Source organism: Paroedura picta, chromosome 14, assembly GCF_049243985.1.
Source record: "Paroedura picta isolate Pp20150507F chromosome 14, Ppicta_v3.0, whole genome shotgun sequence".
NCBI classification, from domain to species: domain Eukaryota; kingdom Metazoa; phylum Chordata; class Lepidosauria; order Squamata; family Gekkonidae; genus Paroedura; species Paroedura picta.
The window spans coordinates 31,340,911-31,357,073 of NC_135382.1; the positions used below are offsets into that span (position 1 = coordinate 31,340,911).

At 47.6% G+C, this 16,163-nt stretch overlaps 1 protein-coding gene across 2 annotated transcripts in view; it reads left to right on the forward strand.

Annotated features, from left to right (window-relative positions):
- Positions 1-16,163, forward strand: part of LOC143823587 (neural-cadherin-like) — an 86,617-nt gene that overhangs the window by 64,857 nt on the left and 5,597 nt on the right. For both annotated transcript variants that reach the window (XM_077310055.1, XM_077310057.1), the window contains 9 exons: positions 1,402-1,529; positions 2,171-2,298; positions 2,888-3,011; positions 3,234-3,414; positions 4,643-4,809; positions 5,704-5,968; positions 6,834-7,008; positions 9,115-9,359; positions 15,694-15,848. In XM_077310055.1, the coding sequence (XP_077166170.1) occupies positions 1,402-1,529; positions 2,171-2,298; positions 2,888-3,011; positions 3,234-3,414; positions 4,643-4,809; positions 5,704-5,968; positions 6,834-7,008; positions 9,115-9,359; positions 15,694-15,848 (1,568 nt within the window). The remainder of the gene's footprint in view (positions 1-1,401; positions 1,530-2,170; positions 2,299-2,887; positions 3,012-3,233; positions 3,415-4,642; positions 4,810-5,703; positions 5,969-6,833; positions 7,009-9,114; positions 9,360-15,693; positions 15,849-16,163) is intronic.

A 16,163-nucleotide genomic window follows, 5' to 3' on the forward strand; every position in this document is an offset into this window, starting at 1 on the left:
TCTCCTCCAGGCGTCTGTCTATCTAACCCGCTTCTAAAGCCTTCTGCGTTGGTGACTGTCATTGCTTCCACCAGCAGAAAACTCCCCAGTTTTGTTTCTAACTTACTGCAAAACAGGAACTTTCTTGCCGCAGCGTAAAGTATCTCATGGCAGCAGTGAAAACTGGCCTTGAGCAAGAGGCGCTCGAGGGCATCTTCCGAAGTGAACTTCCACCCAACCCCCCTAGGGCCTTCCACCGAGCACAGCCTGTGGTGGTTTTAGAGGGGGACGGGAGCAGGTTTGTCAGTATGACTGGGACATCTTGCACTTAGGGAACGAGAGCAGCGGAAGTCCCTGACAGCAGCTCAAGGGCCAGGATGGAGAGCGGAACACGCTCACAAGGATCGCTGCCTTAATCTGATGTGAGGGCTGTTCAAGCTGGAAAGTGCTAGGCGTAGGTTTCTCCAGGCTTGGATCCCGGGAGTGAGTTTTGTGGACAGTCAGCACAACCAGAGTCTCTTTGACTGAGCTGATAGTTTCGGAGCAGCTGAGTCACGTCCTGCTACCTCCACTTCTTTATGGAGCAAACAGTGCGCTGCAGGTATCCTCAGAATAGGCTCCTTAGAAAGGGTGAGCACGGGTGAAGATGGCAGGAAACAAGGATGGAAAACCCTCTCCTCTCCTCTCCTCTCCTCTCCTCTCCTCTCCTCTCCTCTCCTCTCCTCTCCTCTCCTCTCCTCTCCTCTCCTCTCCTCTCCTCTCCTCTCCTCTCCTCTCCTCTCCTCTCCTCTCCTCTCCTCTCCTCTCCTCTCCTCTCCTCTCCCCTCCCCTCCCCTCCCCTCCCCTCCCCTCCCCTCCCCTCCCCTCCCTCTCCCTCTCCCTCTCCCTCTCCCTCTCCCTCTCCCTCTCCCTCTCCCTCTCCCTCTCCCTCTCCCTCTCCCTCTCCCTCTCCCTCTCCCCTTCACAGTTTTTTCACCTATCCCAGTGTGTATTGTATGTTGTGATATTTATGTATGTTATTTATTTAGCAGTTTTCTAGTCAGCTTTTCTCAGGGGCGGGAGGGAGGACCCAAAGTGGCTAACAGTACACACAGGGGGGGAAAGCAGGACAAGGAAAGGAGAGGCTTCTAAGGATTGAGCAGATCGTCTGTCTCCACTGGCTGACCAGAAGCCTGACCTATGGCTAAGAGACCTTTAACTCACACCTCTGAGTACACCCTGGCCTGGGTGCAGAGAAGGATGCAAACTCTATGAGATGACATTCAGTCGTGTGAACACTTTCCTGATTCCTCCCTTGCCAGTTATATCTTTTGCCGTCTAATGTTCACTCTCTTTTTTTTTAGGGGGATTCCCAAGTTTGGGTGAAAGGCAGCCCTAAAGCAAAGTCTGACCCTGCACTTTTTCTTTCACAATCATCTCTAGAGGTTTCCTGTGGCATTCCGGTCCTGAAATTAAACTATGGCTTGGGCCCGGTGGAGCTGCATCTGCCTAGCTACGTGAACGTGACGGACAGGAGGTGGCATCGCCTTGAAGTGAGAAGCAGCTCGCAGGTCTGTGTCCCCCTGAGTGGATGATCATGGTTTTGTCCTGGACCCACAATCACCGTATTTTATGTCATGTGTTTGTTTATATGCCTAATTGTCATGTATTTTGTTTAATTGGTGCTTTTAATATAGATACGTTTTAAAATACAATTGTAATTGCTGCTTTACGGGCCCTGAATTTTGGGCAGAGACAGTATAAATATGTTTTAAATAAATAAGCATGATGTAGTGGTGCGCACCCCATATGGAACACAAAACAGCCCATAGCTGAAAGTAGCTTGGTGGCTCCACTGGAGAGATTGTCTCAGCTCATGGTGAGGAGCTAGGTAGTCCCCCTGGAGAGGTTGTCTCAGCTCATGTTGAGGAGCTAGTCCCCTTGGAGAGGTTGTCTCAGTGCAAGGTGAGGAGCTAGGTAGTCCCCCTGGAGAGGTTGCCTCAGTGCAAGTTGAGGAGCCAGGTAGACCCCTGGAGAGGTTGTCTCAGCTCATGTTGAGGAGCTAGGTAGTCCCCCTGGAGAGGTTGTCTCAGCTCAAACCTTTTGCCGTTTGTTGTTTTCAGCAGTCTTTCCCATTTCCCTCACCTATGCCTAGTTCCTCTGTCTCATCATTTGTGTATGTTATTCATTGGACTTCTGTGCCTTTGTCCAGGGTGTTCGATTCACTTTGGACCAGTGCAAGGCCGCAATTGTGTCAGAGGTGGAAGGAGTCGGGGACTGGCTATCGACAGAAGACCGGACAAACTGTGAGGTTGTGGGATTCGTCCCACAAGCAAATAGGTAAGTGAACTTTCCAAATTTGGAAGGGTTGTGGTTGTACATGCATGTATCAGGAGGATTTTGTTGTACCTAGCTGACAGATGGCTTCTTCCACTTCTGTAGAATTATGCAGAATAGAATCATGCAGTCATAGAATCTGGCCCATCTTTGCAATGAAATTAGAGCTTCCTTAGGAAAAATGATACAGCTCCTTAAAGACTAATGAGAATATTATTTTGGTATAAGCTTTTGTGAACTAGAGTCCACTCATAGGCTGCAGTCTTAAGGATAAATTCCTGGGAGTAAGCCCTATTGACTAATAAGGGAGTTACTTCTGAGTAAGCATGTTTAGGATTGCTCCTGGAGCATACAACGTCTATACGACGAACGGGCTCTAGAACACAAAAGCGTATGCTGGAATAAAGAGGCTTTCGGGTGGCCAGAGACCCCTGTTTTATTTTTAACGCTGCCCACTGATGCGGCTACACCTCTGGAGTTGCTTTTGAAGATTTCGCAGCGGTAGCTGCTCTGCCTTTCCAGTGCTGTTTTTAGTAGCCTGGTGTGCCAACTAAACATTCATCTCTTATTTAGCACCTCTGTGTTTTTGAAGGTACTTGAACTTGAACCAGGTCCTCCAACTGGGCGGTGTGAAAGAATCGATCCCCTATGCCTACCCCCAGTTGCAGCACAAGCATTTCACCGGCTGCATTCGCAACCTCGTTTTGGACACTCAGGTAAGTGACGAGCTGTCACTGTGCGGGCCAGGGGCACGTCTGTGCATCACTTAGGGGCCGGGTCTGTTTGTTTGTTTGTTTTTATGCAGGAAAAATGATAGATGGTGATCAGGGCGCAACCATTCCTCTACCTCCCCACCCCCAAGTCAATCATGATAAGTCTGTTTTTGAAGCTCCCTTTTGCTGTCAGCTATGATTCTTCCTTCTTGCTGTCTCTTGAAGGTGTACGACCTTGGATCGCCAGCAGAATTTCTGAACAGCTCTCCTGGCTGCGCCTGGGCAGATGGCAGCTGTGAAAAGGAGGGCACCTCTCCCTGTGGGGCTCACGGCCGATGCCTCGGCGACTGGAGCTCATTTACCTGCTTTTGCTTGCCGGGGTACCACGGCCATAGGTGTGATCAAGGTGAAGTACATCCTTATGCGTTGTAGAACTATTGAGGCTGCTTACGTTTTTCTGAGCTGCAAGGGCAGCCTTGAAAATAATTGTTGCTGGGGGGGCGGGGGACCACGGAGGCAGCAGCCATAGCATGCAGAAGCAGATGCTGTGGATGATTCCAATTTGTTTTTTTCCTGGGCTGGTGTTAGCTTGGACCAGAGTTTCATGAAACCCTGGGGCTTATTTTATTTTATTTTATTTTAGGTTAGTTTTAGGTTTAGGTTTTAAGTTTTAAGTTTTAAGTTTTAAGTTTTAAGTTTTAAGTTTTAAGTTTTAAGTTTTAAGTTTTAAGTTTTAAGTTTTAAGTTTTAAGTTTTAAGTTTTAAGTTTTAAGTTTTAAGTTTTAAGTTTTAAGTTTTAAGTTTTAAGTTTTAAGTTTTAAGTTTTAAGTTTTAAGTTTTAAGTTTTAAGTTTTAAGTTTTAAGTTTTAAGTTTTAAGTTTTAGTTTATTTATATACCGCCCTCCCCAAAGGCTCAGGGCGGTTTACATGAAACGGGAACGATACAATGAACTCAGTTTATAGTGATGTGGTAACAACAGTAAGGATGACAACAAAATAATGATAGTGATAAACATTGTGGAACACTAGAATACTAGAAACGTTGATTAACTCACACTGACGCACAGTGGTTTGGGCGGATCTGTAATTTTATATATTTTTATATATTTTTAAAAGTTTCGATAAACTTTTATTGGATGATATGACCATATATGGTCATGTTGATACCCCGATGTCCAATGATGGGCCTGAGAGGACGGGAAGGGGAGTGGCCTGAGGTGGGCGTGTCCACAGCTTTGTTTCCCAACCATATTTTGCAAGGTTGTGCCACTTCTGGGGCTTCTCGAAGCCTGAAGAATGTTTCAGGGGCTTCTCAACACCAGAAAAGTGGAGAATGGCTGGGCTACTCCCTATGAGAAATTCAGCTTCGCCGCCAGCATTTACACATTCTTTCTCTCTCTGCCACTCCTGAGAATTTGCTTAGAGCAGAGAAGACGCCGTCACTGGCCACCTGAGGACGGCAGTGACATTTTTACTTGCCCAAGGCAAGCAGGCCGGTTTTTGATTACAAGCGGCCACGGCAGCGTAGTCCTAGTGGAGTCTCCTGTGTGTATATACCACAATATATTTATTTTTCCCTGCAAGGGGAAAAAAAAAGGTATTTTAAACAAACTGCCTTGTTTTGATTGCCCTAGTTGCTGAGGAATATTCCTTTGGGCCAGGGAGTTACATTCGTTACCAGCTCCCGGCCGCCGTACCCGCACGACAGACCCTGGCCGAAGCGATGGTGAGGACGCGGCAGCCCGACGGGATCGTCATGAGCATGTCATCCCAGGACCAGGATGAGCACATCGTGCTGCAGGTGAAGGAGGAGGGATGGTCAGTGACAGCCCAGCATCATTCCTTGCATGCTGTCACAGGGCCTTGGCACGGTGTCTGCCTGTCTCCCACTGCAGCATGTTTGTCTGTATTAAATAGAGTTGGACTGAAGGAAACATTTTTTCAGAAATATCGGTGATGTTTCTGGAGGAGGCATGTGCATGAAAGCATGAACGATTTTTTTTGCATGCATCTCCAGTTGATATGCATCATCGGCCCATGTCATGGTGAAGGAGATATGACAAAGGGTGTGGCTCAATGGCAGAGTATCTGCTTGCATGCAGACGGTCCCCAGTTCAGTCCCTGGCATCTCCAGTTAATAGAATCGGGTTGCAATTGATGCAAAACAGACCCTGTAGAGCTCCTGCCAGCCAGAGCGGACAATGCTGACTGGACAGACAGTTGCCTGACTCAGTAAATGGCAGCGTCACATGTCAGCAAGTGGTCGGTCACCGTCTGTATATTTGGCCCAGACAGTACGCAGAGGTGGTGCTAACCGGACAGTCTGCTAAGCGTCTGTTTGCCTTCACTGCGCTCCATTAGTAATTTCCAGTACTGCCCTGTGCCGTGTCCAAAATCCTCTGGCAATGTGTTCGATTTCTGGACATTCTGTATTCCTTCATGAGACATTTACTCTTTTGGTTGTCATTAAACTGCCCAGAGGGCCACTTGGACCTGGTGGTGGGGCATAAATATGCTAAATAAGGTCGTCACATTTCTCTGGCCATCTGGAGTCTGATCCTCTTGTCTGCCCAAGTGGGCAGTTTGGGGTTGAATGTGTTGAGTTGTCGCGTTGCCCTCCCTTTCCTCTGTGGCCTCAGCCAGATTATTGTGGGCTGCACAGACTGATTGACGCGGATTCCTGGATTTCTTCAAGGTGGCCCAGGGACTGTTAACGGTCTCCTATAACCTGGGAGACGGAGTGGCTGCAGTTAGCCTGCCTTCCTACCGGCTCGATAACGGTGAGTGGCATCATATCTCCCTGGAGAGAAATGACAACGAGTTCGTTCTTCGCCTGGACGGAGGAGGCGGGAAGAGAGAAATCCTGAAGGCAGACGGCATTGACAAAGAGATCAGTGTTGACCCGAGCAGCTTGGTGGTTGGCAACACATATCCTGTCAGTCAGAACCACAGTTTCCAAGGTAAAAAGGGGGGAAAGGTTACTTCTCTGAAAAATGCCCTTCCCGGCACTTTAAGCCAGGTTCATGTAGGGAATGAGAAGGTTGGGTGGCTAAGGTGGCAGACCGAACTGCTTCAGATGACAGGTGGAGGGAGGGTCACACTTTGGAATAACCATTTGTTTTTCAAACTTTGCTTTACTCTGCTCTGGTTCGGCCTCGCTTGGAGGACTGTGTTCAGTTTTGGGCACCACAATTGAAGAGGGATGTAGACAAACTGGAGCGTGTCCAGAGGAGGGCAACAAAGATGGTGGGGGGTCTGGAGACCAAGACGTATGGAGAAAGGTTGGGGGAGCTTGGTCTGTTTAGTGGAGAGGAGACGACTGAGAGGGGATTTGATAACCATCTTCAAATATTTAAAAGGGTGCCATATAGAGGATGGAGCAGAGTTGTTCTCTCTTGCCCCGGAGAGACAGACCAGAACCAATGGGATGAAATTAATTCCAAAGAAATTCCATCTAAACATCCGGAAGATGTTCCTGACAGTTAGAGCGGTTTCTCAGTGGAACAGGCTTCCTCGGGAGGTGGTGGGTTCTCCATCTTTGGAAATTTTTAAACAGAGGCTGGATGCAGAGGAGCGGGGGGATCAAATTTTGTCACATCAGAAGCTGCCACTCTTAACCACTATAGCACACTGGTGTCTTGAAATCCGTTTCTCCCAAAGCATAATCAAAACCCTTGCATTGTTTGTGCGCCAGTGCAAATCAGCTCTCTGGCTTGCATCCTTTGTGGAAAACAACCTGTGCTCAGCCTTACAACACTGTGGCACCCGTTTTGAAAATAATTCTGGGTCTAGAGCTTTCACCCTCTTTTTTGTGTCCTGCTCCAGGATGCATGAAGGATGTCAGGTTCAATAACCATGAGCTGCCGCTAGACGCTTACCCTAAGGAGCTGGTGTTGAGCGCCCGAGGAGTGGGAAAAGGCTGCCTTTCAGATGCATGCAAGAGCAGCCCCTGCAGCCAGCAGTTCATATGTATCGATTTGTGGATGATGTACGAGTGCAGGTAAGCCTTCTGTCTCTGGATGCTCACTTACCACTCAGGCAGCTTTCCTCCCACCGCTTCCGCCATCCTGCAGGTTCTTCTCTGGATGCCCATCAGTTCCTGGGCTCCGTTCAAGGTAAAGGTAAAGGTATCCCCTGTGCAAGCACCAGGTCATGTCTGACCCTTGGGGTGACGTCCTCCAGCGTTTTCATGGCAGACTCAATACGGGGTGGTTTCCAATTCCCTTTCCCAGTCATTACCGTTTACCCCCCAGCAAGCTGGGTCCTCATTTTACCGACCTTGGAAGGATGGAAGGCTGAGTCAACCTTGAGCCGGCTGCTGAGATCGAACTCCCAACCTCATGGGCAGAGTTTCAGATTGCATATTTGCTGCCTTACCACTCTATCCTATTCAAAGTCCTTCATGGCCTTGAACCCTCATCCATGTGAGACCGCCTCTCCCCTGTGTACTGCTCCGAGAGCTTTGCTCCCCTGATCAGGGCTTTAACAATTATTATTATTGTTGTAGTTGTTGTTCGATTTATGTCCCGCCACTTCCAAAGCTGGCTCCTGGTGGGTTACAGTGCCCGTTAAAAAACCCATTAAAACCCCCATGAAAAGACATAAAATCACATGGCGGAACCCCCTCCCCCCATCCCCACTACTGGAGGGGCAACGAGGGAGGTCAAGATTACTTGGTCTACTACTCACAGGGGGACCATCGATCTTCCTCGCCGGTGCCAGCCTCCAAATGGGCAGAATCACCAACGGTCTGTAGACGTGCCTTCTCCATTGGGGCCCCCACCTGATGGAATGGCTGTTATCCCACAAGGGGTCATCCTTGTATGGTCTCTGTTCTTCCGGGGGTCTGTTTGGGATTCCCTCCGTGACTATTTTCAGCTCATACACTATCCTGGATTCCTTGGTGTCTCCCCAAACGGTCTTGTTACATCGGATCCTTACAGCTGCAGCCTCTCCCCCAATCCCCTCTTCCAAAGAAGGTAAAAGCAACTGAACCCCCCCCCCCAGTATCCCAGCATGCACTGCAACCCCAGGATTGGCCAACCCAATTTGGGTCCTGTTTCCTGACATGATGTTGTTGGGACAAATCATTTTCATGGGTCCAGAAGAGAAGATATGCCTTCTGTGTCAGTGAAAGACCTTTTCTCCTCCCCCCTCTGCAATTTCAGAGTGAATTGCTTTGGTGCCCTTGCTGGCCCTGACAACACAGACTGTGTGTGTGTGTGTGTGTGTGTGTGTGTGTGTTTGTGGGGTCAGAACAAAGGTGTACCACTGTTATTACATTAGGACAATGCAAATGGCAATTTTTCCCCTCTGCTCTCCTGATTAGCATTTGAAAAGTTCTCGAACTGCTCTGATCTCTTCCCCTAAGCATCCAGGGGCTAATTAATCTTTTCAATGTGGATGAACACAAAGGGCACCTGGTACCTTCCCGCAATCAGGATTAGCAAAGTTTTCAAGTATTGTGTTGTTCCGGAGCTGTGCTATACAAAGATACGGGTTTTCTTTTTTTAAGGGTGCAATTTTGCATTCTTCCAGAGGTTATTTTGAGAAGGTAGCCATGTTAGTCTGCAGGTGTGAAAGGGAAATCTCATGGGGGTGAAAAAAAAAAGGGATTGCTTGTGCTGGCAGTCTCAGCAGCAACATGACTACAAGGAAAGAACCCCTTGTGTGGAATCAGCCCATTTTCCTGCGGGGCTGTGGCTCGGTGGTAGAGCATCCGCTTGGCATGCAGGAAGTCCCAGGTTCAACCCCCGGTCTCTCCAGTTAAAAGATCTGGCAGTCAATCACGCAAAAGCCCTCTGCCCAAGACCCTGGAGAGCCAGTCCGCAATACTGGCTTTGAAAGGCCAGGGGTCTGATTCAGTATAAGGCAGTTTCTTAAAAGGGTGCCACAGAACATGCTTTCGTTGGCCAAGTACCCATCGTTGCTGAATGACACTGCCGTTAGCGAAATCTTTTCCAGTGCATTATGCCGGAACCGGCTCTTTCTCCAGCTAAATGACGAGGTGCAAGTCACTGGGGATTAGGACACTCCAAAATTTTGGATCAGCCAACAGCTTGGTGGTTCAGCGTTTAATCCCTTAATTTTTATTTGTGTCTTTCAGTTGCCCTCCGGGACACATGCTGGTGGAGAACGCCACCGGCCGGCATTGCATTTACACAGCGTGCGCTCAGAGACCCTGCAATTTTGGCACGTGCGTCTCCCAGTCCGCAAGCAAGTTCCGATGCCACTGCCCCGACGGCTACGCCGGCCGCAACTGTGAGATCACGCTGGCGATCTTCACCAAGGATGCTGGGCTGAGCTTCAGCTCCATGTTCGCCATCTGCATTTGCTTTCTGGCTCTCCTAGGTAGTTACGGCAACTACGTTGTGTACTACCTTTGGTGAGGAGGCCCCAGGCTATCCTCGCACGTTGCCCTCGGTCTGCTCCCTCTCACCTCGCCGTGAAAACTTCCGCTGGATGATGCCTTCATTGTTTTGTCCTTCCGTCTTTGTTCCGTCGTCACTTCCGGTTTTGTCTGCCATCTGCGTTCCATTCATCCTGGGAGGAAGAGACCCCTTTTGGGGCTTGCTGTTGATTTTACATCCCGTTATCGAGAGTCAGTTCAGGATGCAGGAGTGGAGCTCCCCTTCTCTGCGAGATCAGAAAGGGGAGAAGGTAGCACGGAGAGGGCTGTCTGGGCCTTGGGATGCAGCCCGAGAGCAAAACAGATTTCGCAGCCTAAACAAAACGATTAGGAGGAAGACAGAATTTTTTTCTCCTTTCTCCAATGCACTGTTTGTGGTTTATGATTGTTAATTAGTTATTTATAGCAAATTCATTAACACTTGTATTACATAGTGCTTTTAATTTTCAGGGTGTTTTACAATGGGCTGTATTGACACATCGGTCCTATGAGATTTGTACTGTTCCCATTGTACAGATGAGGAATCAGAGTGTATTTTTCACAATCCTGTGTTCCTTCACTAAGAACAGGGAGGCATATGTGGTTATTCCTTCCCCCGTTTCTATCTTCACAATATGAAAGGTAGGTTAGGCTTAGAAGGCAATGGCCCCAAAGTCACCCAATGAGCTTCATGGCAGAGCAGGGATTTGAACCCAGTTTTCCCCAGTTTAACCCTCCAGTCTAACAGCCAAGGATTCCCAGCCAGGGGTCTGAGGGTCCCCAGTGGTCTGCAGGAACTCTGGAAAAGGGGGTCCATGACCTTTCCCCTCCTGCCTTGATAGACTTGGCCACAAGCTAGGGATTTGGCTGCTTCCATTGCTCCCCCTACCAAGCATGAGCTGTCTCATGGTTTCTGGGCCTGGGAGATAATGGAGCTTGAATGTCTACTCCCACCTTCAACTGCCTCTTGTCTGTCTTCTCGATTCCCCTCAAGCCTACCTGTTAATGCAGGGTGGTGATGTCACTTCCAGTGGCAGGTCACTTCTGGCAGAGAGGCATGGCAGAGAGGCATGGTCAGTTGGCATCATTTCTGGGACTCCTCAAAGCCTAAAAAATTATTTCAGGGGCTCCTCCTCGGTCAAAAGGTTGGACTCCTCTTTCTCTGGAGTCCAGGTCTGCCCACTGGTTCACAGTAGTTGCCTTTATCGGCTAAGGCAGGGCCCCCCAACTGGGGGCCTGCCAAATGTATTTAGGAACTGGGCAGGACCAGGTAGCCCAACAGGCTCAAGTGTTTTTCTTTTAAAGTTGCTTTGACAGCAGCTGCCACCACTGCACAAGGACCTGTACTGTTTTACTGAAGTCAAGCTGTGGCAACCATTTTGCGGCTGGCTCCGCCTCCTTCGGCAGCCATTTTGTTGCTGCCATGCTGTGTCAGAATTCCAAATGCGCCCACAGGCTGAAAAAGTTTGCCGGAATAGCATACAATGACCTAATTGCCAGCAGAACTGTGAACCCTGTTTGGTGGGTTTTGTCTTTATAAGCTCGAGATCAGGTCCTTCGTCAGCTTTTCATGTCCAGTCCGCGTTGATGGCCTCGATTCATTCGGAACCCGCAATTAAATCCCACCTCTTGACCTGGAAAGGTTCTGTAAAATGGAGTCCTTCCTTGTACATCTCATCTCGATTCTGATGGCTTTTCACGGTGCTCTTTTGAAGTCATCCTCCTTGCGATTTTGCAGGAAGGCTTGGAAAATGAATTGCTCGGGGACGGGAATCCGGGGGGCGGGAGGAGCGCTGGTGTCAGTCCTCCTTGCGTTTTGAAATTGCGTGAATATGTTTGTCATGCAAACACGAGATAACAGATACTTCTAACTAGGTCAGAATTAGCTTTCAGAACGGTGGGGACTTCTTTTAAGGCAATCAGAAAGCGCGCTGGCAGTTCAAGCAGCGCTTCCATTGTCACTTTTAGGCACGGCAGTTTAATGAGGCTGGTCTGCGCCACGGTTGGATTGTGGCAGAACCTGAGCCCGTCTTCCCATGTCTTCCGTTCCAGGCGTGGCATTTAGGGGCAGTAAGAGCCACGCTTTTAACAAGGTGGCAGATGGTCCCTTCCCTATCCAGAGGTTGGTGTGTTGGCGTATTCCGCTGTGATAAGGCTTATGAACATCTGAACTAAATTTCGATTCAGCTCGGTGCAGTTTAAAAGTGTGCTTCTCTGCGTGGAGCCTGCCTCCGCTGGCCCTTTTTGACAGGCGGTATCAAAAGAGCCCTTCCGCTGAGACTTGTCTTCAGCCAGCAAAACAAAAGACTCCTGGCAGAAGTAGAGCTACATCCAGAGCTGCGCTGTTCTCGTTCCGAAGAGGTGATCTCAGTAAGCTTGCTTTTGTGCCAGGAGCAGTGAATGTGGCGCAAAACTCTGTCCTCGGAGACTTTAAGCCCTGAACGTGGCGCGTTTCAGATGTTGTCCCAGCTGTGTGGGAAAGACCCGCGGTTGGCCCTGCTTGCTGTGGCTGCAGTCATCTGAATTTTCTCTCATCCATGTGGCAGATGCTCCTCCACAGGAGACTTCCAGCGGGGAGAATATCTGAAGGTCAGCGAGATCTTCTGGTTTTATTTATTCATTTCTCAGATTTGTACTCTGCCTCTCTGCCCCAGGGTTAGGGAAGTGGCTTCCAGGAAAGGGAAAAAAAAAAGGTTTTTCTATACTCTGCTTTTCTCTACCTTAAGGAGGCTCAAAGAGGCTTACCTTCCTCTCCCCACAGCAGGCACCTTGTGAGGAGTAGGTGGGGCTGAGAGAGCTCTGAGAGAACTGTGTGTGACCCTAGGTCATCCAGCAGGCTCAGTGTGGAGGAGAAATGGGGAGTCAAACCCAGCTCACCAGAACGGAGACTGCCACTCTCTATCCCATGTAATATAAAATCACAGTTCAGTAAGTAAAGTCAGGGGACACTTTAAAAAAGCCACATGCAAAATCAATATAAAATATATAGCCATAATAGGCAGTGTAGTGCTACGAAAGAAAATGAAGGTTGAAGGGGTGGCAGGTTACAGTGGATGAGTGATAGGGTTGTGAGTGTCCAACACAGTGCAGGGGGTTGGACTAGATGACCCAGGAGTGTCCAGCACAGTGCTGGGGGTTGGACTAGATGGCTCATGAGGTCCCTTCCAACTCTATTATTCTATGAACCAAAGACCAGGGATATCTTGGTCTGGTGCCTGAATTTGAAATGTTCAGGTTACCAGGCAGGCAGCTGAAGACTCAGTGGTACCACAGAAAAATCCCTCTCATAAGCGATGCCTACCTCAGCTTAGGCGTACCTTTGATATTTCTGTTATGGGTAAACAAGACTTAGCAGTTAAGTTGTATTGCTATGCTCTAGATATACACAGAGAAATTAATTCAGGATCTTTCTTTTAGAAATGTGTACATTTTTCTTGAAGGGGTTCCTCGTGTTGTTGGGTCCCAAGATGGGATTGGAGTCTTACTCCCTGATTTTCTACATGTGTAGCTGGAAATATCTCCTCCTGCGTTCAGTGGGTGAATAGGATTGTATCCATTAGGCCTCCTTTGTACTAGTTCCTCTTGGAATTCAGCAAGAATACTTGAAGTTCATATCCTGAAGCTTTGATTCAAGGGCTTATTCTTGGGAATAAGTCTTGCTGGGCTCTGAAGGATTTATTTATGTGAGCAAACTGATTTTGCTGTATGAGTACACAGCCCAGCATTTTAATTGAGGAATGGGCCAAGGTTAACTCTGGATTATAGCTTCTGGGAAGACGGATCAGCAAAATGGCCATTTACTTAAGACATCAAGGCTTTATGGAAGCATTGTACAGAGCTAGTTTTCTGCTGATTTTAGGGGTGGGCATTCAGCATAAACTGAGCCAACCCCTCTCCCCACAGATCAGAGAGTCTGACCGGCTGATTTTTTTTTTTGGCTTTTATTTGGGGATATTCAGCTACACTGATCAGCTGGGGTGGTTTAAACAGGGCTGCAAGAGGAGCCTGCCCAGGATCAACCGGGATGTGGGGAGCTCCCAGCTGGGTCTGCATGCGGCAGAGAGAGACCTCCTTACTGTATGCAGCTCATGGGGCCAGCTTCCCCTGGTTTAATCAAGCCATCCCCAGGGTCAGACTGGCTTTTTTAAAATCGGCATTTTTTGCCTTAGAGCAGGAGCAGTCAACCTGTGGTCCTCCAGATGTCCATGGACTACAATTCCCATTTTGCAAATGCTGGCAGGGGCTCATGGGAATTGTAGTCCATGCACATCTGGAGGACCACAGGTTGACTACCCCTGCCTTAGAGTACTGGGACCCAGGATTTTTCAGAAATCCCAATAATTGTTTTGGGTGCAATAGACCTGAACCGAAAAATGCAGATTTAATTTTTTTTTTTGCACACTCCTGTTTGATTTTCCGGATACAATTTTGTACGAATGGACCCCAAGGCAACTTAAAGGGGGGGGGGGAGAACATTAGCTAGTGAGTTTAACACATTGCAGTGAGCTCTAGACGTTGATCTCTGTTGTAGCGGACAGCTGATAGATGCCATGACACGAACTTCAGCTCCATTTCAGAAGTCATGAAGTTAAAAAACAACAGCGACAAAACCCTGTGCCTGATTTATTTTTCTATTAAAACGTGATGTGCACAACCTCCTTCTCCTTTGTTTTGTATCGGGTCCATCCCTTCCATTGTTTTTCACCGTTGGTACGTGCCTTCTGGTCTCCGTTTCCTGTAACAATGGGCATGTTTGGCTAAGGTGGGGCCTATTTCATCCCATGGCAGTAATGACATATGGCTCATGCAAGCAGGAGTGTTCTGGGAAGGTAAAATGACCCTGGAGGCAGCCAAGCTGAGTGGCCTCTACAGCTGTACAAACCAGACCCATAAAGCCCTGACAACTGGCAGTAGCTCACCCATTCGCTAAAGGAGGAGCTAACTAAGCTTATACCCACCAGCTTCCAGAGATGCTAGCAAGTGGCTGGGCTTGGAACAGATGGAGAACAGACGTGTAGGTTTATGCCTTGGAGTTTACTCTTCTCCCAACCCCTTTATTGCCACTTTTGCACCTCTCTTCCCAGATAGATTAGCCAGAGAGTGCATTGCTATTGTGAACAGAACCTGTCTGCTATAGAGCTTTCATGGAATCAATGTCTTTAATTTTTTTCATCTGTATTGTCTTTTCATCTGTGTGTCATTTTTAGCCGGTAAAGTGCTTCATGTCATTCATCTCCCATACAAACCGTTAAGAGGTAGGTCTTCTTGATTCCTATTTTAGCCAAAAGGGACAAGGGTGGGAGGTTATGTTGGGCATGCACATACAGTAAATTTATTACACTGTTGGTAGAATTTCTTTAAAAAATACTATTTAAATTTGCCATTTGTATTTTCTTTCTTTCTTTCTTTCTTTCTTTCTTTCTTTCTTTCTTTCTTTCTTTCTTTCTTTCTTTCTTTCTTTCATTCTTTCATTCTTTCATTCTTTCTTTCATTCATTCATTCATTCATTCATTCATTCATTCATTCATTCATTCATTCATTCATTCTTGACCGCTGCTCTTGGGCCATCTGGATCGCAGTGGTTCACAACACAATAATAAAACCAGAAAAAAAATCACAAACTAATCAGTAAAAAAAATGACCCCCCCCCAGTAACTCCACTGGTTTTGTTTTAAATTCCTGTAGGGTACTTTGGGAGCCAGCCTTAGCAAGAAAAATATACAACAAATAAATAGTAGCTCATGATGTGTCGACCCTACAACTCTATTTAATTAAGTGCTAATGATTTCATGGGATTTTTCTTCCAAGGAAGTGGTTTAGGATTTCAAAATGTGAATGGGAAGAGGCTTCATCCACTTTTCCCTCCTCTTGATGAATAATCTCCTTCTGATTTATTGCTTTTAATAGGACTGACAGAAGGAGAGCAGAGGGTACTACTGAAAGGGTCACTGCATTTATTGGATTGTCTTCTTAAGGTCTAAATCTCTACACACCTCTGTTGTTGGGATCCCAGTGGTTTGGCTAAGGTAGTGCTCGCTTGGGCCTTAAAATTGGGTCTAGGAGGATGCGAAAGTAGCTTTTGAAGATTGCATCATGGGTTCACCGGGGAATCATTTCAAACGTCAGTTTCCATATAAACCGTGACATTCAATCGGTGGACCTCAGGGGCCGCTCTGCACATGATAATACTCAACAGGGAAGTCATTACTCTCTTGAGAGCCTACTGTATGCAAGTCATTCTACGGAAAGTGGGTTTCTAAAGGTCAAGTCTTGCTTCTGTCATATGCTTTCACACAGTTCTGCTCAGCGGTGTTTTCCTGTGGACTCGGTGGAAGAGCCACAAAAGTACAAACGGAGGAGTCTACCACGCCACCACTAGTCAAGATGAACTGGAGGACATCCGAGAGAACATCCTCAACTATAACGAAGAAGGGGGTGGAGAGCAAGATCAGGTAGGGGTCTCCTTTCACCCGTTGATGGTCATCGCCAGAACTTGTAGGTTGAGCAGACAACAGTCCATTATGTTCTGGTGTGTTTGGTGCTACCGCTGGACACTGATGATGGTTTTGGATTGCTTCATCACAGGGAAAGCAGAAAGCTGTCTAAATGTGTAGATTTGCCTTAAAGCACAAACGTTTTGAGGTGAGCTTTGATAGTTAATGAGGGAACAGAACTAGAACTTCAAAAACACACCGATCAAGACACTTTGCTGACGTTAAAAAAGAGATCACTGGAGGAAAATAGAACTTGTTCTTTATGGCTTAGTG